The sequence below is a fragment of the Ambystoma mexicanum genome, chromosome 6p (genome assembly GCF_040938575.1).
Source record: "Ambystoma mexicanum isolate Mex_15411 chromosome 6p, UKY_AmexF1_1, whole genome shotgun sequence".
Classification (NCBI taxonomy): Eukaryota; Metazoa; Chordata; class Amphibia; order Caudata; family Ambystomatidae; genus Ambystoma; species Ambystoma mexicanum.
In genome coordinates this window covers 1,277,850,198-1,277,876,894 of record NC_090935.1, presented here as the reverse complement: position 1 = coordinate 1,277,876,894, position 26,697 = coordinate 1,277,850,198, and the positions used below count along the sequence as shown (strand labels likewise).

General features: G+C 45.8%; 1 protein-coding gene across 22 annotated transcripts in view; it reads left to right on the top strand.

Moving 5' to 3' along the window:
* The window catches only part of PTPRD (protein tyrosine phosphatase receptor type D), a 4,803,934-nt gene that overhangs the window by 4,710,690 nt on the left and 66,547 nt on the right, over positions 1 to 26,697 (top strand). For all 22 annotated transcript variants that reach the window (XM_069625937.1, XM_069625939.1, XM_069625938.1 and 19 more), the window contains 3 exons: positions 310 to 595; positions 4,081 to 4,259; positions 21,910 to 22,036. In XM_069625937.1, the coding sequence (XP_069482038.1) occupies positions 310 to 595; positions 4,081 to 4,259; positions 21,910 to 22,036 (592 nt within the window). The remainder of the gene's footprint in view (positions 1 to 309; positions 596 to 4,080; positions 4,260 to 21,909; positions 22,037 to 26,697) is intronic.

Sequence of the window (26,697 nt, the reverse complement as noted above, 5' to 3'; positions counted from 1 at the left end):
CACTTCTTCCTCGACAGAGGTGGAAAGAAAAGCAGAGATTCAAACTCTACTTTGCTGCCCTCCTATGGCTTTGGAACAACAGGAACATTAGATAAAGCACAAAACGGAAGAGCAAACTCACTTTTACGTTTTCATTTTTCACTGCCCTCACTACAGAATGACCCCCCCCATGACTTTTTCAATGCTTGTAGTAAAATCTATGTTGACAGTAGAGCTGCATTCTTTTAATGCCACCCTATTATAGTTTGTTCTTTGTAAATAAAGATGGATTGATTGACTAGATATTTCCCTTTCTTCCCTTCCTTGCAGTGCTGGAGTCGGCAGGACTGGCTGCTTCATTGTAATAGACGCCATGTTAGAAAGAATAAAGCATGAAAAAACTGTAGACATATATGGGCATGTGACTCTCATGAGAGCACAGAGAAATTATATGGTTCAGACAGAGGACCAGTATATCTTTATCCACGACGCGCTGATGGAAGCAGTGACGTGTGGAAATACCGAAGTGCCAGCAAGAAACTTGTACACATATATCCAGAAGCTGACACAGATCGAGCCAGGAGAGAACGTCACGGGAATGGAACTGGAATTCAAGGTACGCGCAGATCAGCACATACCTGCTCTGGTGCTACATTGCTGGTGTCCTGGCTTCTTTTTATGTCTATGATGCCCTCTCTCTCAAGGCGTGGGGCCTTTATATAGTCAATATCTAGAATGGGGGTGGGTGGGCACTGCTTTTTTCTTCTTCTTTGTTTATGAATAATATTTTAAGTATGTTAGTTATTTGGTCCTGTCTCCAGATGCCTCCCCCATTTGCACGATGGGGTTGTTCAAAATAGTGACACAAGTGAGTCTGGGTTGGATATTATTTAGAATAATGTTTTGTGTGATTACATTAAATTTTGATACAATTGGAATATATGATTTGAATATATGGTTTTCCTAAATATTTATCTTTTTACAACAGTCCCTGAAGAAGGTCAATACAGACCGAAATGTATTGGACAAAGAATAGTTGTTGCAACAGGCCTAACATAGGATAGTCTTTACGAATAAAGACAACCATTGGATATAAACGTTCTGGAGTATCACTGAGAAACAAGCACGAAAAATTGAATTGGATTGCAAAAAGTAAACATGGTGGATTACCACACAGGTCCTTCCAGCCGTCTGTGATACCTAACCCAGACTCACTCTTGGCTTTATATAGTCACCCTGAATTTAGTTCCACTAATGGAATTGATAGAGGTTATTTGCATTCTATTTTTACTTGGGGTGATATCACTGTTTCTTTTGATTGGGGGAGGAGTCACACATTGCTTTAACCCGGCCTCCTGCCTACCCAGCCATTGCATTTAATGTATGGTTGAAACTGGAGGGCCGTTCAAACACTTTTCACTGAGTTATATATAATGTTTTCATTTGTGATCAAGCAAATCCCAACACGTGTGTCACGCCTCATGGCATCGTATCACTGCAAATTTACTCGACAATGCTCATCCATTAAATCAAGTATAATAGCTGATGTGAACGTGGACCCTGCAAAAAAGTCCTGCCTGCTGCCACCACCATATAGAGGGACAGGGTACGCAGATCCCATCTATGCCAGCCTCAACTAAAATATACCTGGTTCATCAGTCTGTCTTTCCACCTCGTCCATTCCTGAAGTCACCTTCCAGGACTTCTCATTCGGCACTGAACCCATTGCACGCACTCAGTCTACTTGCTGGTACTGAGCACTCAGTCTACTTGCTGGTACTGAGCACAAGATGTCTGACCTCACCGTTAATCTTCATTCTCCTGAATTTACACTATAATCATCTGTCTATACAAGTCATCTCCGCTTTATTTGGTCCCAAAAGGACTTTGGAAACAATTCCCCGATCTTTATTGGTTTGGTCCCAATTCTGGCAATTGCCACTCATATACCTCCACCTGCTGCCCAGTTGTCATCCACTGCCTCTTCATCAATCGCAATGCAGTTAAGGTTCTCAAATCCCTGCTCACACCCTCTTATTGCAGTTTTGGGCCTCTTCCTTTCCTTCAACCTCCATTTTGTGCATGAAACATTGGTTTTACCTTCGGTGGTTCTTCTGTTTTTTGATTTTTTTTTCTGCTTTTATCCCTATCCACGTACAGCCTTTCAAATAAATGCATATCTGGGAACAGTATTCTCTTCACTCAAAGATCCAGAAGAGACCACATAAAAATTCTCGAAACACCTGAAAACCAAGCACTTCAAGCAGGTTCACAATATAGGAACTCTTGAAGCACCTGCGCATATTGGAATCCAATGTGTTTCTCTTGCCTCGCCGTTTAAATTTCCGTTGGGCCTCATAACGACTTTGGCGGTATTCGTGCTGGTAATTACCGGCACGGCTACCGCCTGAGTCATGAATTTACCAGCAACCAGGAATGGCCAATTACCGGGACATTACAGCCCCGGTGGACCCAGTAATTACCCATTCCGGTGCACCGGTAAATATCAGTCCCCATTTGAATCCCTTGGGACTCAATGGGAATGGCGAAGCCGGATGCACCGGCACCATTCGTGAATGATGCCGGTGCATCCGACATGGTCTGCGAGCGGGTGCCATTCCGCCCGGCAGGTCAGACCTGCCGGGCTGAAAGGCACCCGCTCGCAGAACTCGTAGTTTGCCGGTCCGGTAACAACGGTACCAGCAAGCTTACTGGTAGCATTGTTACCGGACCGCCAACCTTGTAATGAGGCCCATTATCTGTATGTATGTGTCTCTCACAGCATATTCTAATTCTACATTGCTTTTTGGGGGTTCCTCAAGAAGCAAACCCACATGTATAACATGGAATTGGCTTTACACACTCCACCTGGTTATTTTTATCCTCCATTTGGATTTCGCTTTGCCTGACTTTGGAAGCCATTTCTTTTCCCCTGTGTTGCCTTGAAGTAGTGTCCTGATGCATTGGGAGCATTATAATGTGCCCCCTCCCCCTACAAACAAAAATAAACTGCTCTCATATATTTCCACCCTTCCCAATTGCATGCTGACACTTGTCATTGTTTCTATAGTGTATGCGACCCCCAACCCATGAGTTCGGTAGTTAGTAGGATATGCACGTAGTTTCTTTAAAAAAGTGGCACTTTTCAAAGTAGCCCATGGAAGCCGGAAATGATAGATATTGTGGCGTCGAAAGAAAGTTCATAAGCTGGGGTCACAGATGTTGCTTGGAAAATGCTTATTGTAGTGCACATGGAGGTGGAGAACATTTACAGGGAGTGCATGCAGAGTTTGTTTCAAGACAATGCTATCTGAATGCTTGCTTTAACAGTCTCATATATACAAGGTCCATGGCCACTTATCATGTTTGAGGGCGCTGCTTTCCCTCCCCACTGTGTTGTTACCTTTGCATTATTTTCTGTCTTTTGCCTCTAATACCTCCATCATTTGATACCAGCACCTGTGTGCTGTACAACCCTTGCTCCCTTTCAGCTCAGCTATTGGCTCTCTGTGCCACTCCCCTTTATTCTATGCTGCTCATGCCCGCCCGCGTGCCTATCTGCCCACCATCTGACTCTTGCAATGCCTCTCTATCGGACCTTCCGCACTGAAACCATCCCCTCGTCTCCATTTCTGTGGGGCATAATACACCCCTGCACAAGACAAACTCAAAATGGAGCTCCCGCCTGCTGCTTGCCCTTCCCTGGTAAAGGTGCAAGTCCAAATTTGAAAGATGACCTCTTGTGTCGTTTGCATCCATGCATTATTGATCATGCACAACTGGACAGCCTGTAACTGCAAGGACACATTTGCAAAATGGTGGTAATTGCATGGGAGTGAAATTGAAAGGCATAAAAGCATTGACCACGTGATGTTTGTGTGTGCAGGTTGTGGGAATTTAAATGTCAGATATTAAATATATATATATATATATATATATATATATATATATATATAGAGAGAGAGAGAGAGAGAGAGAGAGAGAGAGAGAGAGAGAGAGAGAGAGAGAGAGAGAGAGAGAGAATTGAATTGTTAGTAAATGGTTCATAATTTATTTGATATTTGTATTGAAATGGGCTGTTTTTTTCTTTCTATTTTCTAGCGTCTTGCCAGCTCTAAAGCTCACACTTCAAGATTCATTAGTGCCAATCTTCCTTGTAATAAATTTAAAAATCGCCTTGTTAACATTATGCCATATGAATCCACGAGGGTGTGCTTACAGCCAATCCGAGGAGTGGAAGGTTCTGACTATATTAACGCCAGCTTTATTGATGGATATAGGTAAGTAGCATGATGCTTTGTATTTTGTGTGCTGGAGAGCCTCATCTGAAGCTTAGCTTAATGTATCCAATCATGTGGGCCCTTTATTCGCTGTTTACAGTGCCTCAGGAGCAGGTACAGCTGTGCTAAGGAATTAATGAGAGCAAAGAAATCATATTGATAGGGAAAAGGAAACTATTGGCAAGAACAAAGGGGACCTCGCTGGGCTTTTGTTTGAAGGGTTGCATAGAATGCCATGCACTGGCATTGGAGGCAATGGGAGTTGCTAGAAGACCATGCTTACATCTGTACAGCACCATCTTAAAGGCTGCATGGCACAGTTGAATGGAATTGATTCAAGATGAAAGCATTAAGTTTACAGAGTATATGGCCTCTGCTGAGGAGCGATTTCATGTACATTATTGCAGCATGTCGATCATACAGAGACTTGTGGGTGAAACACATCTTCCCGCTTGGTACTGGTGAACTTGTGTTTAGAAGACGAGAGAGAAGTGAAGGAGAAAGCTGTCTGAGTGACGTGGTTAGGAATGTGTGTCATCAGGTCACTGTATTGATATGGACTTCACAGGTTGAAACAATTGACTAGTTCACAATGATGAGACAAGACTGTAAGAGGATTCAATTCAACACTACAGCTAAGTCAACGCCTAGTCTATAATACTGAATGAAAACCCTTATTGATATATCTTTATGTCCAGTTCATGCGTTCTGGATGACTACCCCTATATAACACCCCTCTCTTGGAATCCTCCTGACCCCACTGAGCCAAGAAGTAGTTCTGTTTTGCAAGTTAAAAGGTTTAATTGATAGTTTAAACAATAGGTATATATATCACACTTTAGAATAAATTAATAATTGAATAGCACACTTAATCTGATATGATAAAGATTACCACGGAGAATCTGGCACTAGCACACTTCTTGATAATCACTAAGGAGTTGACATGAAATGGATAAGATAGCAACAATACTTTTATGGTTTCAAATGGATGCAATGTGGAATGAAATGCAGTACAGAAAATAACTTGATAGGATTTCAGCAAAAAACAATGTAATCACTTTCTTGGACAATTCACCCCCCCCCTTTTATGCAATGCAGGGAAATGGAAGGAAGGCACACAGTTCTCAGAAATGCAATTCAAATGTAATTCAGTTCACCCAGCAACTTAGACTACAGAAGTTTAAAACACAGGCAAAATGCTTTGATATGTGCTGGCAATGGAGTGAAAATATGTTAAAATGCTTTTAATTCCCTCTAGAGGTTCAGGGTGAGTGAAATCAAGTTAATATTAGTCCAGGCTCACTTTAGCAAGGATCTAGGAGTAATTGGTAGGTTAAACGAATTTTTGGCAAATGAAAGCGAGAAGCTTCTGTTTTCACACGTGGAGAAATTTGCAAATCGCGGCAAAATTCGCGAATGCGTCTGGCGCGATTACAGAAGAACTCCAAGGGCTATCAATATCGTTTTGGGGTCCTATGAAAGCCTAGGATCTCAGCTTCCAGATGAAAGTTACTGCAAGTCTCTAGCACAAACGGTCACGGAGATATGAGCGATTAAATAAAGGTCGTTTTTCAGATTTGAAATTTTAAAGTTCAAAAAGACAAGCGCAGCTTGCAACTAGAAAATGACAAGTGACAGCTTTACAAATGACAGGTGACAGTTAGGAGACAGTTCTACTTAGATTAAAATAGGATTGAATTATATTATTTTAACTAAGAGATTGGTTCTGCACAGTTTTCTAGGTACTCACACTATATTCTTGAGTGAAATGGGCCTCGCCACGGATCTGGTCAGGTTTTAGACTGGACTCTGGTCTCTGCACTTCACAGTGATCTGGGTCAGCTCTCTCTGGTTCTGCTAACAGGTCAGCTCTACTCTGCTGGTCTGGTCTGGGTCTCTGAAGGTTGATGGAGGTAAAGTATGGAATTTTGGCAGAGCTTCCAGCTGCAAATGGATTTGAAGGTCCCTATCTGTCCTGTCTCTCTGCTTTTATGTGTTTTTAAAATGGGTGTGTGTGAGCAGCATCACTAGCCAGCCCCTCTCCACTTATCATTGGCCAAGCTTTCATTTCTCCCCTGATTGGGGGAGCTAAGTTGTGTCAGAGTGATGTCATTTTACAGCCTGCAGAAAGTCCACTCCTCCTGTCAACTTGCACACAAATCTAGATTTGAACCAAATACATATTTGCAGAGGTACATATTGTTTTAAAATCATATGCACCCATCATGCATTACAGGAGGTATACCCTGTTCAAACTCTGCTCTTCCTGGGGGCTTGCATTCAGAAATGGCAATATTTTGCACTTTTTAGCTGGTTTGCAATACCGGACATTACCCCAAATTTACACACATGTGCGCAAGGAGTATGGACATTAGTTGATGAAGTGTCAGATTTTTCACATGCACACATTTTGAGTAATATCCTCTTTTCCGCTAAAACCCCCCTGAACATGCCACCGGTTCTAAAAACCTCTTAAAATGTGGGCAGAAAAATCACAAGAATTATGGTATCATTTAAATAATTTTCACAAGTCCGTACTATGAGTTATTCATCTTTTTAGAGTTATGTTCTGGCCCCAAAGGGGTGTGGTTTCCCCCGAGCACAAGGTTGAATTTCTGGTTTTTCCAGTTCTGCCAAGCCAGCTTGCTCTCACAGGCAGTGCCCCTCCTTTGTCCTTCCAGGAGGAAGCTACATTTACGACATCTGCAATAAACCATCTGCCTGGGTCAGGACAGGGCTTTGTTCAGAGCGCCTGTATTCTGTGGGGGCTCCCCTTAATTCAATTATCAGAGAGATGGCATATCCTTAGTGTGGCCAGCAAAAGGCAGATAGGCCTGGGAACACAGCTGTGACTCAAGTTTCACTCCTGATGGGGGGTAGTTGCCAGGCAGAATTCAGTTCCTTAAGCCAGGTTTCAGATAAAATGTCACTTTTTGTTACCCAGTTTAAGTCAAGACAATGTGTACATATGCAGCTAGAATACTGATTCTAAGTTTAAAACTATGACATTTAAACAATTGCAACCTATGTGACACTCAAAGTAGGTCACTCATTTCTTTTAAACATTTAGATTTGTAGTGTCTTTCAGTCCAAATTTACTTAAACTGCTGAAATCCACAGCTCAGCCAGTCTTGTTATAAACCTTCAAGTCACTTCAGAATATAACTTTACATTGGATCCACCTCTTAAAATGTCTTTCTTTGGCATGTTTTGGGTTCATTTATTCAGTTTTCTACAAAATCTGGTGGTTTTAAAACGCCGGCTTTTGTATAGTGGTGAGTACTGGTACTGCACCCCTTTTTGGGATTTAAGAAAATGAATTCCCAACAGTTATGGGTTTGCTTTTGGCAATCAGCATTGCCACTCCCAATGGTTTCAGACTACTGTGTGGGTAGTCCAATGGTGGTTTTAGGCAGCGTCCTTCTGTGCCCATAACATCGGCAAAAATGAGTGGCAGCCTATTCTTCATGCATTTCCCTGTGCATTTTCTGGGAAGCTCTGGCCATCATGATGTTTTCCATGTCAGTACTGCACAGTTTTGAGGTAGGGCTCGGATGCATGGGTAAATACATCCCACAAGCCCCCCTCTTGCGATGGCCATTCTATTTCACTAATGGGACTCGCAAGACCTGGGATGTTTCCTCATCTTCTTCCAATAGATGGCACAGTTCAGCATCTTTTCCTCCATCCGGTACTGATCGATCGGTTCTCCTCGCCGGTCCTGATGGGAAGATTGGGCGGTACCCCGGGCCCGTTGCGTCTCTGCTCCCGGTCTCCGGATCGACCTCCTTGGCCCGTCTCCAGGTTTTCTTTCTCCTAGGACGACAAAGGAAGAGCGGCAATACCTATTCATAGACATTTTCCACCACTGTTGAGATAGTGGGGCAGCATATGCATTTCATCATAACGAAACATTACATTCTTATTTTGAAAAAAAAACAGTATAACTAAGAGACAGTTTCATGCAAATCACAATATTTTAGAGACTAGATGTGGTATGTTTTATGGTTGGAACTGAATTAGTCTGAGACAGTACCCGCTAGGATTCCAGTGGATTCCTCCAGTTGTTGCAGAGTGTGCCTGGGATGGCAACATTTCAACTGGTTTATGTGGACCCACTTGTCTTCCCCCGCTGCCAAAGGACCTTTGGGGATGTGGATTTTGTAGGCCACAGGGGAGATCTTGTCGATGATCTCAAAGGGTCCCTTCCATGTAGGCAAGAATTTCCGCTGTTTTGCCTGGTTTCTTTGGAAGTTGTATAGAAAGACCCGGGCCCCCATCTGATATTCCTTCCTGGAAGTCTTCAGGTCATAGTGGGTCTTCATGCTATCAGCTGATCTTTCTAGATTCCGCTGAGCATAAGCAAAAGCATGTTGAAGGTGTTTCCTTAAATTCTCCACATACTCATGAGTTGTGGAGGCATTTATCAGTGTCTGCTCTTGGGTCCTGTAGAGCAAATGCTGAGGAAGCACCATCTTGCGTCCAGTCATCAACTCAAATGGTGACATTTTGGTTGCAGATGAAGGGGTAGATCTGATGGCCATTAGGACCAGAGGTAATCGGATGTCCCAACTTGGCCCAGAATCTGCCACAAACTTCTTTTATATGCTCACAATGGTTCGGTTATATCTCTCTACTGCCCCAGAAGAAGCTGGTCTATAAGCAATATGCAACTTCCTTTTGACCCCCAGTATCTCCTACATCTTTGTCATTACTTCACTGGTGAAGTGGCTACCTCTGTCTGACTCAATCCTTTGAGGTAGACCAAAACGGGAAAAGATGTGGTTAATCATCAAGGCAGCTGCCGTTTCTGCCTTGCAATTTGGGGCTGGGAGACATTCCACCCACTTGGTAAACAAGCATGTCACAGTCAACATGTACTTATTCCCCCTAGCAGAGCGAATCACAGGGCCTACAAAGTCGATTTGTAAATCTGACCATGGCAGTGTCATCCCCCGCTTTTGGAGAGGCGCGCGGTGCGTGAGGGATGATGGCTGAAATTGTGCACACACAAGACACCCCTTCAAGTATTGGTCAAGGTCCTGCCCCATGTGTGGCCAGTATGCAACCTCTCTTAAGATTTCCAATGTTGTGTGAAACCCCCTATGACCGTCGGTGGCCGCATCATGGGCGTGACTTAACATCAGGCTTCGGAAGGAGGTAGGAACCACCCACTGATCGTGGCCAGCTTTGGATTTCCTTACCAACAAACCGTCTTGGATCCAGAACATTTTTGGACATTTCATCAACACCCTTAGGTCCTCTTTCCCAATGTAATCGGTATCCGTCAGGGGAAAGTTCTCAGGGTCCTCAAGGTGCTGGTAAAACTTACCAATAATTGGATCCCCCTTCTGAGCGGTAATCAAATCAGCATCAGGGGTCTCCTTACTCCATTGTGCAATTGAAAGGTCGTTGTGAGCATTTGTCTGGGACCTAGTGATAGCAGTGACCTGGATTTCCCCCAACAGGGACTCAATCTCAATTAGATCCCCTTGGATGGCCCCGGTTTTGGCCAGCTGATCAGCTAAGTCATTTCCAGTTTTGTCTGGTCCCTCTACTTTGGAATGACCCTTGATCTTTTTCCAATAGATGGTCATCTCATTTGAGGTGACCAGATCATCAATGTTTTGAATCAAATTCCGATGTTTCAAGGGTTTGTTATTAGCACATAACATGCCTCTGGTTTTCCAATTAACCAGGTGCTCCACGAACCCGTTCCGTACATAATCCGAATCTGTGATTATGACCAGTTCGCGGAGTTGATGCTGGACAGCAGTGAGGATGGCTTGATGCACAGCCATCAATTCTGCCACCTGACTACTTCGGGGACCAATTTTGTATCCAGCGGAGGGTTCTGGGGACTCATTCACCCATACATTCCCTACGCCGGCCACCAGTTCTTTCTCCCCGTTGTTGTCAACATGGTACGAGCATCCATCCACATAGACAGTGGGCATTCCCTCACACTTGTCCTCTTCAAAGACTTTGTGTGGGGAATTAAGGTATGCCTCCATGTTGTCCTTGATTTTTAGACTTTCGTCCTCGAGACAGTTTTCTCTGGCACAATCATGCAAGTCAGCCAGACCTTGCGCGAGGGGACTCTTCTTGTTTTGGCCATATCTGACCTCCACAGGAAAGCCTTGCATTGACAGAATCCAGGAAGTAATTCGGGAATTACTCACATTTCCGTCCCGGATTCTGTCACTTTGGAGATATTGCAGAGGCTGGTGTGGAGTCTCCACTATGATGTGTTCCCCCTGGATAAACGGGCGGTAATTCTTCAATGCCCACACCGTTGCCAGGAGTGCCTTCTCACAATCGTTGAATTTTTCCTCCACAGAGGATAAAGTTTTGCTCGCATAGGAGATTACTTTATTGACCTTGTCATGCTCTTGGTATAATACTGCCGTCAAGCACGTATTAGAGAACCCTGTCTCCAGGAAGAACTCCTTGTTTCTGACAGGGTAAGCTAGGCAAGGCGCTTGTGAGAGGCTTCTCTTGAGTTGTCTTACTGCCTCGGCTTGTTCTGGACCCCATTCCCACTTGACCCCCCCCTTCAGGAGGATAATCAGGGGTCTGGTGATCTCTGCGTAGCCCTCAATGAACTTTCTGCTGTAATTAGTCAGTCCAAGGAGGCTCCTTAGTTCCCGCAGAGTTGTGGGGTCTTTCAGTTTCTGAAGTGCTTCCACTTTCTTTTCCTGGGGACAGAGACCCTGAGGAGTAATCTCATGCCCCAAGAAATTAACACGGGTTCTACACCACTGTGCTTTCTGAAAGGAAAGTTTTGCTCCGGCGGCCCTCAACTGGGTCAGAACATAACGGATCTCCGCTATGTGTTCCTCCACAGATGAACTTTTGATAAGGACATCATCTACATAAGCCAGGTTACCCCTCGCACCCAGGTCGGGCATGGCCTTATGTAGGAAAATGTTGAATTCATTGCCGGAGTTGAGGTATCCGAAGGGAGTCCGGGTCCATGTATACTGCTGGCCCCCAAAGGTAAAAGCCAGCTTGTATTGGTCCTCCCTACTGACAGGCACGGTCCAGTATCCATTGGTCAGGTCTATTGCTGTGAATACCTGTGACCCCTGGATCTGGGCCAGCCCTTGGTCAATGTAGGGCAGAGGCCATCGGGAAGTATGGACCCGTTTGTTGAGCTCCCTGAGGTCAGCACAGAGTCTCCACTGGCCGTTTGGCTTCAATATTCCCAGCACCGGATTATTGAAGGTGCTGTGGACTGGACGGATTATTCCCCGGGACTCAAGGTTCTTAATTATTTCAGTAAGGGACTCCATTGATGCGAGAGGCAAGCGATATTGCTTCACAAACACAGGAGTCATGCCAGGGTCCGTGGGGATTGTTGTTGTGTGGATGTCGGTGCGGCCACAGTCATATGAGTCTACCGCAAAGAGATCTTGGAAATCCAAGAAAACTTGTTTCAACTTTTGCTTTTGTTCCAGAGTCACACAGGCGTCAGCTAGGTTGACTCTCTCTTCCACCATCTGCCTGAAGCCTGGAAAGACTTCTGGTTTGGCTATCTCTGCGGCCTCCTCCAGCTGGGTGGAGAAGTCCCTGGTCAGAGTGCTGATTTGGACTGGAGGCTTCAGGTGGGAAAGGCAGCCCTCATGGACCTGGAAAATCACCTCATCCCTTCTGAAGTCACAAGTCACATCCTCCTTATCATAAGGGCAGGAAGTGTACACCAGGAAGTTCCCCCCATGCCGGGTAAAAATCCTGTCTGGTGTTGTATTGTCGTCACTGTCACTGTCAAAGCAGTCCTTGGGGATTGGCCCTAACAGTTCATTTCCAAGATCAATGGAGAAATGTCGGTCATCAACCGCCATTCCAATAATGGTGCCTGCGGCTAGAGTAATACTCTTTAAGTCGCTGTTATCCACCTCTATTGGAATGGTGTCATGTTCTATGTTGACTAATGGAGTTGGGTTTACCCCCAACCCTTGCTGTTGGAGAGAAGCATTTAGATGTATGTAAGCATCAGGGTTTTGCAAATATTGTCCTCTTTTAACTTTCACTTCCAGGGAGAATTGTCGGGTCCTTTCTGGGATGGTGACTTCCTCTTTAATCTGAATTTCAACTGCATAAGGTAGCAATTGAGCTGACCTAAATGCTTTTTCTGGATCATCAAAGCCCATGGGATTATCCGCTAATCGGGACCAAGCTTTGAAGTTTATTAGGTCCAAACTAATGGCAAAGCGATTGAGAATGTCACTGCCTAAGTAAAAGGCGGCAGGGACGTCTCGCACGACCCAACAATTGTGGACTATGCTCTTGTTGCCAATGGAGATTTTGAGCATACACCTGCTTGGCAGGAGATGTTTGGAATTAGGTGCTTCCAGGTCCATTTCCCATTTGTCTATCAGTTTGAATGTGGGAATGGCTGGATCTTTTGGGAGTTGGCGGAACATGGCTTCGCTGATGAAGCTCTTACCGTTGTTCACACACACTCGAGCGAGAACAGAGTCCTTCCCATCATTTAACTGAACAGGGATGAACAACTGCTCTCCAATTTGCTGAATATCAGCCAGGCTCTGAGCTGATTTCACATCTTTCTGGACTATAGGAGTGGGAGTTTCTGATTGTGGATTAGTATAGAATTTCAGGGTGTTTCCTTCCAGCGTGGAGTACCACTTTAGACTGGAAGGGAGGTTGATTTTCAGAAATAGAGAGGACCCCCCATCACCAGTCTGTTGTCCTACTGCTATTACTGTCACGTCTGGAATTTGGCTATTCTGGAAGTGAAATTCTACTTGGTCAGATTTTTGTTCAACCATGTGGCAGGTGCCGTTTAGACTAACATGGTTGACACTCTGTTTTAATTTTATTGGTCGGCTAGTCTGGGTCCAGAGGACCTTGTTTACGCAATCTATTAGGGGTGACAACCTTCTCAGGAGGTCATTCCCTAGTAAACAAGGGGTGCCCTCTGGGGTCACAACTATGACCGGGTGTTTCAACTTATGTCGCCCAATTTTTATGTCCAAATCTGCCGTCCCCTCAACAGGAATTTCCTTCCCGTCGAAGTTCTGGAGTTGTCCAGGAAGAGAGGTGAGAGGAATACGATAATTCTCTCCCCTTCCTGCATTCAGTTCATCAAAGGCCCTTCTGGACAGAAGGGTAGCTTGAGATCCAGTGTCCACCAGTGCCAAAATTGTACCCTGCCCCTGTACTTGTACCGGGGCATAATATCTTCCCTCCTTCTCCTCAAGGGGGCACAGATAATGTACATTTTTGGACAACTGGTGGGCTAATTTTCTGGTTTTGGACATTGCAAGAGAAGAAATTTGGGCAGAATTCTGTGGAGAGCCTTGGGAATCTGAAAGAAAAATTTGGCAACTGGAGATCAGAGCCATTGTGGGTTCCCCTGGCTCTGGTTCTGGGCCGCCCCCCCCCCCTTTTTGGAGGCAGTCACCAGGATGGGTTTGAACCAGGGGATTTTCTTGCTGTTGGTTCTGGGATGAGATGGTGGGCGGCGGTAGCTCAGTCTCCACCTCTCCCCAGTCTGGATTTGCATCCCTTGGGACCCATTTTTCTTTGGGAGGAGTTCCCCCCTCTCTGAAGGAGAAGATCATTTTCCCAGGATCCTCTGAGGATCCCTCTCCCTCAAATTGGAAGATCTGTACCTCCTCCTCAAACTGAGTCTGTTTGGGTCTTTTGTTTCTCCTACCCCCCCTCTGCTCCTTAGGAGGCAGACTTTCAGGGGCAAGAGATTTTGTTTCCGGTTCCTGGGTTTCCAGGGGCTGTTTACAAGTGAGGAAGGAAGCTTCCTCCAAGGCTTTACACCCCCCTTCCCCTTGTGCCTCCTCCCTGGGAACCGGTGAGATATCGGGGTGCTGCCCCCGTCATTGTTCTCTAGCACCAGGTCCAGAGTTGGGTGCGTTCTGCGCCGGCATGCCGATCTGAGGGTTCTGCTGAGCCCTCAGTATGTGACCCAGATCCCGCGCCATGTTTTGAACCTGGCGCTCTAACTGGGAAACCCGCTCAGGCTGATACGGGGCCCTATTTTCTCCCCTGGGCTGATCCCGGGAAGGGTAGCTATCCCTTCTTTGGTAGTACCCCTGGTTGGGAAGATTTGGGTACCCCTCCACCCTTGGCCTCCCCTCTCCCGGATTAGGTTGTCTGGGCTCAGGGAATTGGGGAAAGAAGGATGGATGATTTTGGGGTTGGAAATTGGGTGGATACCTGGGGAAAAAGTTCTGCCCAGGATTTGGAGAATTTCTGCCCTCCGGTGGGAAGTTTGGAGGGAAGTTCCCTGGGTTCGGTGCTCGGTTGGATCCCCCCCCTTGGGCTGGGGGAGTCCACACATAACCCAGGATGGGTCGATTTCCCTTGTAACGGGGACTTACATAATCAGGAGAGCGAGGGACCCCATTTGTGGGGCTGCCTCCCTGGCTCCCTGTCTGTGACTGGCCCGAGGACCTTCTGGGCCTAGCATTATTAGGTGCAGGTAGGTTTTTAGGCCCCCCCATCTCCAACTCTAAAACGGGGGTGACCTTTACCTCTGCCACCTTGGCAGCAGCAGGGGTGCTGTTGGCTTTGGGGTTTTTCTGGGCATTACTTTTGCTATCTACCGGTTTCTGCACCTCATAGATCCGGGTAGCCTGTTCAATGACCCAGTCTAAAGATCTTTTCTCGTGAAAATCCCTCACGAGCTGGGTCATTATGTATTTGGGCAAGGCATGAAAAAATGTATTAATGAATTCTCTACTGTCTGTGCGCACCCTTCTGGTGGTCTGCGCAAAAGCACGCTTTAACTCCTGCACAAATTCTTGTGGGGCCTGATCCTCCCCACATTGTAAATTGTAGGCTGCCTTGCGAGCCTCTTGAGGATTTCTATGAATGGAAAAATGTTTCAAGATGGCCGCCTTTAGGTGGACCATCTTAAATGATTTTGGTCCTCCAGCCCCGCAAAGAAACTGGAGTATTCCAGGGAGAAGGTCCACTTTACATATTGAATACAGCTTTGGCTGTCCTTCACATGGAAAGTCTCCATCATTTGCTCAAACAACTCTAAGTGCTCCCAAACAGAATACTTAGCGTTCTTATGGTAAGGCGTGATGACGCTCCTGATCGCCTTAATCTGCTTTAAGGGGTCCTTAAGCAAGGCCCTTTTTGCCTTATTGGCCTTTTTGGTTCAGGTAACCCTGGTCCATTCATCTTCTGACTCAGAGGCACTGCTCCCAGAGGTTCCTGTCTGCTCTTCCAGGTTTTCCCGGATTCTGCGAGCCTGGGAATGGCTGGCAGAATGTGGGGACCTCGTCTCCTGTGTCCTGCGCAGTTCAGAGGAGTCTTCAGATTCCTCCTTGCTGCCAGGATTTGATGGGTACCCCCTCCACTGACCTAACTGGGCAGAGGTTTTCAGGATGCCCTTAATGGGCCTACTCTCCTGGGGTTCCCCATTAAGTTCCACTGTGCTTGGGTGCCCATACCCGGATGCCCGCCCCTCCATTCCTGGGTGGTACTGGCCTATGAGCCCCATGCTTCTGGCTGGATAGTAATCTGCCATCCCTGTGGCCCTGTGCTCACGTGCGCCAGGGGACATGGGGGTGGCAGAGTCCAGGTACTGAGAGGTATGAGGGCCTCTGGTACTAGGGCTCCTGAGGTTATGCTCCGGAGTTTCCATTTCCCAGCGAACCTCATCTCTATCCGCCCCTGCTCCCTGTTGCAATGCAAGAGCCTGCATTTGTGCCTTCAGTTCCTCAGTTAAGGCCTTACTAGACTCTATCAGTCTCTCCTGCATCGCTACCTGTTGCTGGAGCCTATCATTGTGCTGGCAGAGAGCCTCATTCTCTCTCTGTGTTTCCTGATTGGTCCTGGAGCACTGGGCCAGTCTTTGCTGCAGGAGGGTTATCTCCTGAGCTGTGTCCCTATTGGCCTGCTCCTTTCTTGCTAGAGCATCCTCCACCCTCCTGGTGTGCTCTAACAAGTTCTGGTGTTCTTTTTGGAGGTCACCCAGTCCCTGGTGGGCCAGGTGATTTTCTTCCATTTTTCTTTTTAAATGGCAGACTTCCTGGCCTAAGGCGTCTCTTTCCTGACTAAGAGCCTGCATTTGTGCCGCCAGGTCGTCCCTCTGCCTTTGACAGGCACCAGCTTTCTGGCGTTCTTCATCAAACTCTGCCTGGGTATCCAGGTCTTTCAAAATCAGCTTGTTGCTCTCTACCTTCACTCTATCTAGATGACTTTGCAGGGTGGCTACCTGCTCCGTGCATGCCCTGTTAAAGTCTAATTGTTGCTCCAGCTTTTTCTGGCTCTGCAGTAAGGAGTCCAAACTGTCTCGGTGCTCCTTCTGCAGGGCCAGAAATCTAGTATCCTGGTCAGCCTTTTCCTGTTGCAGTATATCCATGTCCTCTTTTATTTTAATGATATACTGCCTACTGTCATTTTCTGACTCCTGGCTCCTGAGCAGCCTCTGCTCAGAAGAGTCCAGCTCAGATTGGGCCTTCTGTAATGCCAGCAGTTGCCTACTCGCCAGATCTTGGCCTTCAGCACATTTGTCCTGCATGGCTCCCATATGTAAATATAAATATGCCGCTACCCTGGCAATCTTGTTGTGCTCATCCTTGGCCTTAGAGGACATATATAGTTCACTCAGGGCCACATGTAAGGGACCCTGGTCTCTCCATATATCTGACCCTGTTTCCGTGATTTGGGGTGTGATGGCCTGCAACCAGACTGTTTGGTCCTGGTGAGTCCACTCACCTCTCACAAATAACTTATGTAAGAAGTGCTCTCTGGCTATTTTCATGTCTACTAAGGTCGTCATTCTAGAGATTGGTCTCTGTCCTGACTTACAGAAGTTTGTATTTTATTTTTGCAAAACAGACCTTTTTCTTAGAGCGTTCCTTTGAGAAGTGCTTTACAGCGTAACACAGCGTGTGTTCCGACCGGATATGTGTATCTGGTCAGCTGGCACGCTGTATTAATCTGCACAAGTGATAGATCTAATCCAAACGTCCGGCACGAGCCCCCAATTTGTAAGAGGATTCAATTCAACACTACAGCTAAGTCAACGCCTAGTCTATAATACTGAATGAAAACCCTTATTGATATATCTTTATGTCCAGTTCATGCGTTCTGGATGACTACCCCTATATAACACCCCTCTCTTGGAATCCTCCTGACCCCACTGAGCCAAGAAGTAGTTCTGTTTTGCAAGTTAAAAGGTTTAATTGATAGTTTAAACAATAGGTATATATATCACACTTTAGAATAAATTAATAATTGAATAGCACACTTAATCTGATATGATAAAGATTACCACGGAGAATCTGGCACTAGCACACTTCTTGATAATCACTAAGGAGTTGACATGAAATGGATAAGATAGCAACAATACTTTTATGGTTTCAAATGGATGCAATGTGGAATGAAATGCAGTACAGAAAATAACTTGATAGGATTTCAGCAAAAAACAATGTAATCACTTTCTTGGACAATTCACCCCCCCCCTTTTATGCAATGCAGGGAAATGGAAGGAAGGCACACAGTTCTCAGAAATGCAATTCAAATGTAATTCAGTTCACCCAGCAACTTAGACTACAGAAGTTTAAAACACAGGCAAAATGCTTTGATATGTGCTGGCAATGGAGTGAAAATATGTTAAAATGCTTTTAATTCCCTCTAGAGGTTCAGGGTGAGTGAAATCAAGTTAATATTAGTCCAGGCTCACTTTAGCAAGGATCTAGGAGTAATTGGTAGGTTAAACGAATTTTTGGCAAATGAAAGCGAGAAGCTTCTGTTTTCACACGTGGAGAAATTTGCAAATCGCGGCAAAATTCGCGAATGCGTCTGGCGCGATTACAGAAGAACTCCAAGGGCTATCAATATCGTTTTGGGGTCCTATGAAAGCCTAGGATCTCAGCTTCCAGATGAAAGTTACTGCAAGTCTCTAGCACAAACGGTCACGGAGATATGAGCGATTAAATAAAGGTCGTTTTTCAGATTTGAAATTTTAAAGTTCAAAAAGACAAGCGCAGCTTGCAACTAGAAAATGACAAGTGACAGCTTTACAAATGACAGGTGACAGTTAGGAGACAGTTCTACTTAGATTAAAATAGGATTGAATTATATTATTTTAACTAAGAGATTGGTTCTGCACAGTTTTCTAGGTACTCACACTATATTCTTGAGTGAAATGGGCCTCGCCACGGATCTGGTCAGGTTTTAGACTGGACTCTGGTCTCTGCACTTCACAGTGATCTGGGTCAGCTCTCTCTGGTTCTGCTAACAGGTCAGCTCTACTCTGCTGGTCTGGTCTGGGTCTCTGAAGGTTGATGGAGGTAAAGTATGGAATTTTGGCAGAGCTTCCAGCTGCAAATGGATTTGAAGGTCCCTATCTGTCCTGTCTCTCTGCTTTTATGTGTTTTTAAAATGGGTGTGTGTGAGCAGCATCACTAGCCAGCCCCTCTCCACTTATCATTGGCCAAGCTTTCATTTCTCCCCTGATTGGGGGAGCTAAGTTGTGTCAGAGTGATGTCATTTTACAGCCTGCAGAAAGTCCACTCCTCCTGTCAACTTGCACACAAATCTAGATTTGAACCAAATACATATTTGCAGAGGTACATATTGTTTTAAAATCATATGCACCCATCATGCATTACAGGAGGTATACCCTGTTCAAACTCTGCTCTTCCTGGGGGCTTGCATTCAGAAATGGCAATATTTTGCACTTTTTAGCTGGTTTGCAATACCGGACATTACCCCAAATTTACACACATGTGCGCAAGGAGTATGGACATTAGTTGATGAAGTGTCAGATTTTTCACATGCACACATTTTGAGTAATATCCTCTTTTCCGCTAAAACCCCCCTGAACATGCCACCGGTTCTAAAAACCTCTTAAAATGTGGGCAGAAAAATCACAAGAATTATGGTATCATTTAAATAATTTTCACAAGTCCGTACTATGAGTTATTCATCTTTTTAGAGTTATGTTCTGGCCCCAAAGGGGTGTGGTTTCCCCCGAGCACAAGGTTGAATTTCTGGTTTTTCCAGTTCTGCCAAGCCAGCTTGCTCTCACAGGCAGTGCCCCTCCTTTGTCCTTCCAGGAGGAAGCTACATTTACGACATCTGCAATAAACCATCTGCCTGGGTCAGGACAGGGCTTTGTTCAGTGCTCCTGTATTCTGTGGGGGCTCCCCTTAATTCAATTATCAGAGAGATGGCATATCCTTAGTGTGGCCAGCAAAAGGCAGATAGGCCTGGGAACACAGCTGTGACTCAAGTTTCACTCCTGATGGGGGGTAGTTGCCAGGCAGAATTCAGTTCCTTAAGCCAGGTTTCAGATAAAATGTCACTTTTTGTTACCCAGTTTAAGTCAAGACAATGTGTACATATGCAGCTAGAATACTGATTCTAAGTTTAAAACTATGACATTTAAACAATTGCAACCTATGTGACACTCAAAGTAGGTCACTCATTTCTTTTAAACATTTAGATTTGTAGTGTCTTTCAGTCCAAATTTACTTAAACTGCTGAAATCCACAGCTCAGCCAGTCTTGTTATAAACCTTCAAGTCACTTCAGAATATAACTTTACATTGGATCCACCTCTTAAAATGTCTTTCTTTGGCATGTTTTGGGTTCATTTATTCAGTTTTCTACAAAATCTGGTGGTTTTAAAACGCCGGCTTTTGGATAGTGGTGAGTACTGGTACTGCACCCCTTTTTGGGATTTAAGAAAATGAATTCCCAACAGTTATGGGTTTGCTTTTGGCAATCAGCATTGCCACTCCCAATGGTTTCAGACTACTGTGTGGGTAGTCCAATGGTGGTTTTAGGCAGCGTCCTTCTGTGCCCATAACATCGGCAAAAATGAGTGGCAGCCTATTCTTCATGCATTTCCCTGTGCATTTTCTGGGAAGCTCTGGCCATCATGATGTTTTCCATGTCAGTACTGCACAGTTTTGAGGTAGGGCTCGGATGCATGGGTAAATACATCCCACAAGACAAAGGTTGAAATTAACAGCATTGCTTCAATGGACTGAATCATGTCATAGGCCATCACAGCCTTGTTATGGTATGGGCTAGTGTTGATTCAGAAAGCTTGTTAATAGTGACAAAATAACTGAGTTTAGCCGATGAACGGAAATATCACTGGTTCCAAACTGTTAAGACTAGGCACAAAACACGCATTTGGTTGGTTCGTAATTTCCTGTATTGTTGGATAATTCATCTAGACGAATAAGCATTTAAGTTCATCACCTTGTTTGAAATATGTGCACATCTGGAAGCTGCTATTTTACTAAATATCAAGAGTGCACCTGAATTTGGTGAAATGTTTCCCCATAAAAGTTTTATAAAGGTTGAATTGGAACACATATATGGTTTGTAGTCTGCAAAGCTAGTGACAATGCTTTAACCTGATTTGCAAGGTCAATGTGTGTGAGAGGAGGTGTTGAAAGCCCCTATAAACCGAAGTTTTCTGGAGGTGAGTTTGGGGGACTGGTGGCGGCCATCACAGAGGCAGTCAAATTCAACTTTGGGCCAAATCTCACCAAAGGCTTTTCTATCTCTGAATCTAGCTGGATCCCTGCCATTCAGAGCAGGTGTGGATATGTCGAGCAAAGATCCCCTAGCAGGCCGGAAGGATTTAAATATGTCATGTGGGTTTGGAACAGTTCTAATACCTTTCAAATTAAGTGTAGGCCACAAGAAGTTCAAAGATGTTGGGAACATTGGCAGGAGTGGTGGAGGCAGGCATTGGTGCCAGAGGCGGTATAGGGCTCTTCACAGGGCAATAGAATCTAACAACTTTGCAGGTGGAGTAGGGGGGTGACTTGGTATCAGAAAAGAGCCCCAATGAGCCAGGGGGCATGACCACCCAACACAGCCCTTCCCTAGCTCTGCCACTGATTGGCAGGGCACATTTCAGTGGAAAGGACTTTTCGACTGCTGGTTGGCGATCGCTGCAAAGCTTCCGAGAGGTGATGCTGTGGGTGCATTAGTCTGGTACGGTATATGTTAAGTGCACTGAGCGCCAAAAGGGTCTGAAGCACTGGACCATCACTAACATCCTCTGTGCATTCAGTACCATTCCAGACACAAGTGTAATGTGATAGGAGCTACAGGTTGTGCTAATTATAGCACGCATGCATAGCATGAAGCAGTCTAGTTTTCTACAACAAAAAAAACAATGTACTGATCCATTTAATAATGTAGCTCATCAGTGTTAATAGGCAATAATAGCATAGCAAGGCGCAGCTCGTGTCACTTCTGCGGCTTTTGCTGTGAAATCGTCAGTTCTCTGGGGGAGTCAGACAGAAGCAGACTGGTTCCATATTACGGAAACATAATTGATTGTGGGATGTGCAGAACGACAAAGGCAAACAGCACAACTAAGTGTTTCTTAAGTGGTTTTTCTGACAAGTGCAATTGAACTATTAGAGTCCCGTTAAAATTAAAAATAATAATGATAATTCATGCATCATAATACTAATGCGTTTTCCTGAGAAATAAAAAATAAATAAAAATAATGTTCTTGTTTGATTAAAAGGGTGTAATTTGTTTTTAATTTCCTCCACAGTAATAATATGTGTCTGTGGCTAACGTCCCAGAATGACTGCTGTGTTTCCGCATCAATATTTACATCAAAGTAGAATTACAGTGCCGCCTTTAATGGTCCCTTTCTCTTTCAGACAACAAAAGGCCTACATAGCTACCCAGGGACCTTTAGCGGAGACCACTGAGGATTTCTGGAGAATGCTCTGGGAGCACAACTCCACAATTGTCGTCATGCTCACCAAACTCAGAGAGATGGGCAGAGTAAGTCTCTTCATGTTCTCCTTCTCCGTTTACCACTGGAGAGTTTCTCCTTCTTCTTCTTCTTGGTTGAAAGTTGTGTTTAATCTTGTGAGTGCGTACCCATCAGCCTACCTCCTTTCCCCTGCCCTTCCAGAGCCTGGAACGCCTGCTCCATCCACACATTTTATATATATATATATAAGTATATATACGTGTATGTGTAAGCAAGTGTGTAAGTGAGGAGAATGTGTATACATAGTTTGGCACAGGTTGCTGCTGGATTGTACTCACCTGCTTCCCTTTGCCTGTTACCTGGGACGACATTTTTCTGACCTGTCATTGACTTTCTTGGTCTGCCTGGGAGCTTGGTTTTTCCTCCCATAAAATCTTGCTGCATGCACAAATGTGTGGCGAGCGTATAAGTGAGGAGAAAGTGTAGACACAGTTTGGCAGTTTGGCTAGTTGGTGAGTACGTGGCTTTGCTCTCCTCCTATTCCTACATTTTCCTTTTAATCCTGCAACTAAACCTATTGAGCATCTCGCCTTACTGTGACTACGTTAGTGCTCCCCACTTATGATTTTCACACTAGAAGCTCTTTCTTCCCCTGCCCCTCTCTCATACCGCCCGATTAAGCGTGTGGCTTTTTCTTCGTTGGGTGCCATGGCGGACTGTGTGTTCCAGAACACCAAATTGGAAGAGGCTCTTCAACCTAGTGCACCAGAAGGCTCTGCCTCTGGTCCTTCCAACATTTTTCCTAGCCGCCCTATTACCCAACGCACTCATAAATTGCCGAAAGGGATACCATCGGACTCTAATATGACTGCTTTCTACTCGGTGTGCAAAAAGTAATGTGATGATATTGTCAGCTCCAGTTCAGCACTGACCGAGGATTTGATTTGCAAACTTTACACTCCTCTCAAGTGTTTGGGCTCCTTGACTTTTGAAAAAGTGGCTAGGGTGCTTATCTCGACTCTGGCTATGACGCACGCTGATGTTTACCACAACTTCTATCTGCTGGAAATGACAATTCATCCAAGGCCAAGTGTCCTGTGTCCCTCCCTTCCTTACTTGGAGGTAATCTATTCTCCGCTCGGAATGTAAGGGATACTGTGCATATGGTGCATTCCTTCCAAACATTTGACAATGCTACTTTGACTGAAGAAAACCTGTCTTCGGCCCCTTCTGGGCTTGATCCCACCCCATATTTCTGCTCGCATTTCACGAGCCCGAGGATAGCCTTCCCACTGTTCTTCATGGTGCTGAACCATCTTTGAGCTTACTGCTTGCATTTTGTGAGCTGCCTTATAATTCTCATTCTGGCCACTTGGATCCTGTTTCTGTGCGCAGAAACGACGACTTTTCCTCACCAGCATGTGTTTGCTCATCTGACTTTACTGATCTAGCTGATGCAAGTAGCTCTTCGGCGACAAGGTTTAATGTATTGGAATCACTACTGTCCAAGCTTTCCTCTAAATCTAATGTGATTGCAGCTAAATTGGATGTGCAGGACTCACAGCTCACTAAGACCTTGGCTATGGTGGAGGGGTAACTCAGACTTTGAACTGCTATGAATCTTACTGGTTGCAGGATCGGACCCATCCTCCAGTATCTATTTCTACTCTCTCTAATTGTACGCCATCGCCTCAACTTTGAAAGCCTGCAGTACATGCCCCCAGGCACCCTAATACTGACTTACCTCTTTCTTATTTGGTTCTGGGAAACCCCCACAAGAGGTGGTCCTGAACGGTTGCTAGTAAAGCACTGATGTATGAACCCTTGTTTAACAAAAATAAGCGTAAGGCCACAGTGGCGGTGAGTCCTAGTGGGGCTAACATTGACTCGCCTGACAAACCCCCTGCTGCTTTTCCCCCCATTTTTCAACCTCCTCCATGCCTAGTCCTGCATGTTGTGGATCCTGTATGGGTTTGAACTCCATCCAATTGTGTGTCATCTGGGGATGCCAGCGAGGCCCTTCTTTTGATTGAAAATGACTCCACTACACAAGATTTAATGACCCTTGCCAATATCTCGACTAGTGGCACCAAAATTGATCCACTGAGTAAATCTTTGCCTGTGAAATCGTTGGCAGACATGACAACTAGTATTGCCGCTTATGTCGCAGTGCCAATTTGAAATGTGATCAGCAAACCATTGCCAATTCCTCCACTCAGAAGGAGGGTGGATTTGGACTCGCCACTCCACCCATGGCTACGGACCCCTCCCTTGGGGGGCCATGTCCCTCGCCTATTAGGTCTGAATAGGCAAGCCCAGAGAAATTAACAAGGCCCTTTGCCTTGTAAAACTGACACCAAGGCGCTCTTATTCCAGTGCCTATTTGGCGACACTAATGGTCAATTCTTAAATCATGCCAGGTTGCTCGACTTATTCCAATGTGTTATTCTGCTTCGTTTCGTCAGAAGCGATGACATCAAAACAGTTGACCTTTGTGAAACCTCACAGAAAGCTACTGCCGTAGTTTACTTCCATTCTAGGTAAACTATGATTTACATCTTAGAGCACGCCGTCTCTCTCAATCGATTAGGAAATGAGGGCTCATTAATTGACTCCTTATATGGAAGAAGATACCAGCCTGTGGAGCCGAGTTTGGGCCCCCCATTGCTCTTGTTACCACCTGTTCTCCCCCTACAGCTCCTAGCATGCTTTCTACAGCAGGGACAGGGGTGGCTCGGACGGCGGAATTGAGCCACTGGGTAGGGCTGTTCTGATTGGCTGCCCTGGGGGGATCATGGGCCTTTAGCCCTGACCTCACCATGTGTTGAGCAGCTTATTAGCTGGAACACCCATGGATCCTCTGACTTATTTGAGGAAGGTGCAAACTATCTGCTTGGAACATTCCGGCAGGTCTTTTGCCTATGATTATCCTGCTCCACTCTGACACCAGGGTAAAGGTCTGTTTGGACCAAACTGGTAGTATTTCTTCTCCAGCATGGGGTTTGACAGGATTCACATGGTCATGAATATTCCCCGTCGTCAGGCTGGGGATCCGCGGTAAAAGGGTCACTTTCACTTACAAACTGTATTTGTCCTCTAAACAAATCACTGTCCTCTGGGTCATACTGCCCCCATCTAATGGCAGTCCTCTCCCTAAGCCCCTCCTCTGGCAGCCATCTTCATATTTTTACCGGACACTTCAGTGTTGGGAGTCCCTGAGTGGGCTCTCTAAGCTATTTGTACAATTTTTTCATGTTCAATGGAAAACATTTCTGTTTTTATTTTTAAAAGGCCTGTGTGCTTTTTTCTTCATCTGCCAACAGCGGGGACCATTGTTGGTGAAGTTCTGCACCCCTCAAGGGCAGGCTACGGAATGTGTTTGTGGAGGACAAACACCTACAATGCCTCTACTGCTTGCAGCCGGACCACAAGGAGGTGGAGTGCAAGATTTGCCTCTGGTTTTCTAAGAAAACATTGAGGGACAGGCACAGTAGGCTGGCGGCATGGTTTAACATGGTTTAACGCCAAAGGCATCTGACCCGTGCTCCGTGCAGGGTCACGCTGGTCCGAGGAGCCATCTTCTAAGTGCTTTGAGGGCACCTCATCCGAGGGGCCCCAAGACAAGGCCAAGAGTCGCAATTCCGAGTCCACTGAGTTTGCCAAGGAAGCGGGCACCAAAGTGGATAGGGCTCGATCGACATCACTTTCTGCCTCCATTAGAAGCCTACCAGCGAGCTCCTCTTCAAAGAGGAAGTCATATGCCCCGGCTAAACTACGTGAGAAATCCGAGAAGCCACGTACGGAGGAGAAAAGGCCGAACAACCCAAGCAAGTCCAACTGGCACAGGCTAAGACCTCGTTAATGACACCGTTGACGTCTGCTACAGCCACGGCAGCTAAAGGCACTGATTCTGCAAGGGTACTTCTCACCGCTCAAGAAGGTGCCCCTACCCCCAAGGCGCGACACTGCTGCAGTGACTTTGGCAAAGTATGCAGTCATGCCAGAAGGTGTGAACCGGCTTAGGCCCTGCAGGGGGGAAAAAGAGGGGGCAAGGAGGCACCGAAACAGCCCTCTCAGACTGTCACCCAGGACATGGAGGTCTTGTCCACGGACGACGAGGATCAGGAGTCCTTACACACGCTCCAAAAGGACGTTGAAGAGGGAGACGATGGCGACGATGGTGCAGGGCCTAGTTTTCCTGGTCTGCCTGCTCAGCCGAGGGAGATTTCCCTGGATATCCTGTCGACTCTACACACCTTGGTAGCAGAGATACATATGAGGATGCCTCCAACTCCAGTACCTGTGGTCTCCCAGGTCCCCGAACAGCTTCCATCGAAAAAGAGGAAGCATCATCTGATGCCCCCATTTCAACCTCCTCCACCATGTCGGGTCCCTTCTCTCCCAGCAGACCCAGACACGGGTATGGGGATGGATATGGCCAACAACGACGGATTAGGATGAGCATATCATCACAGAGGATGGTGAATCTCCACATTTGGATGCTCCACATAGGGTGTCCACACCAGATGAGGTGGTATCGTTCCACTTCATGATATCCAGAGCCTCCAAGCTATTCCAGCTGGTGCCCGAGGAAACCCAAAAGGAGGGCTTCTTGTACCAGACGTGTGAGGCCAAGAGCAAGATGATCCTGGTGGTGCCCCTTCCGGACCATGTTTGGGAAGTGGGCCTGGCCGCCATGAAGAACCTTTGCACGGCTCCAGCCAAACCG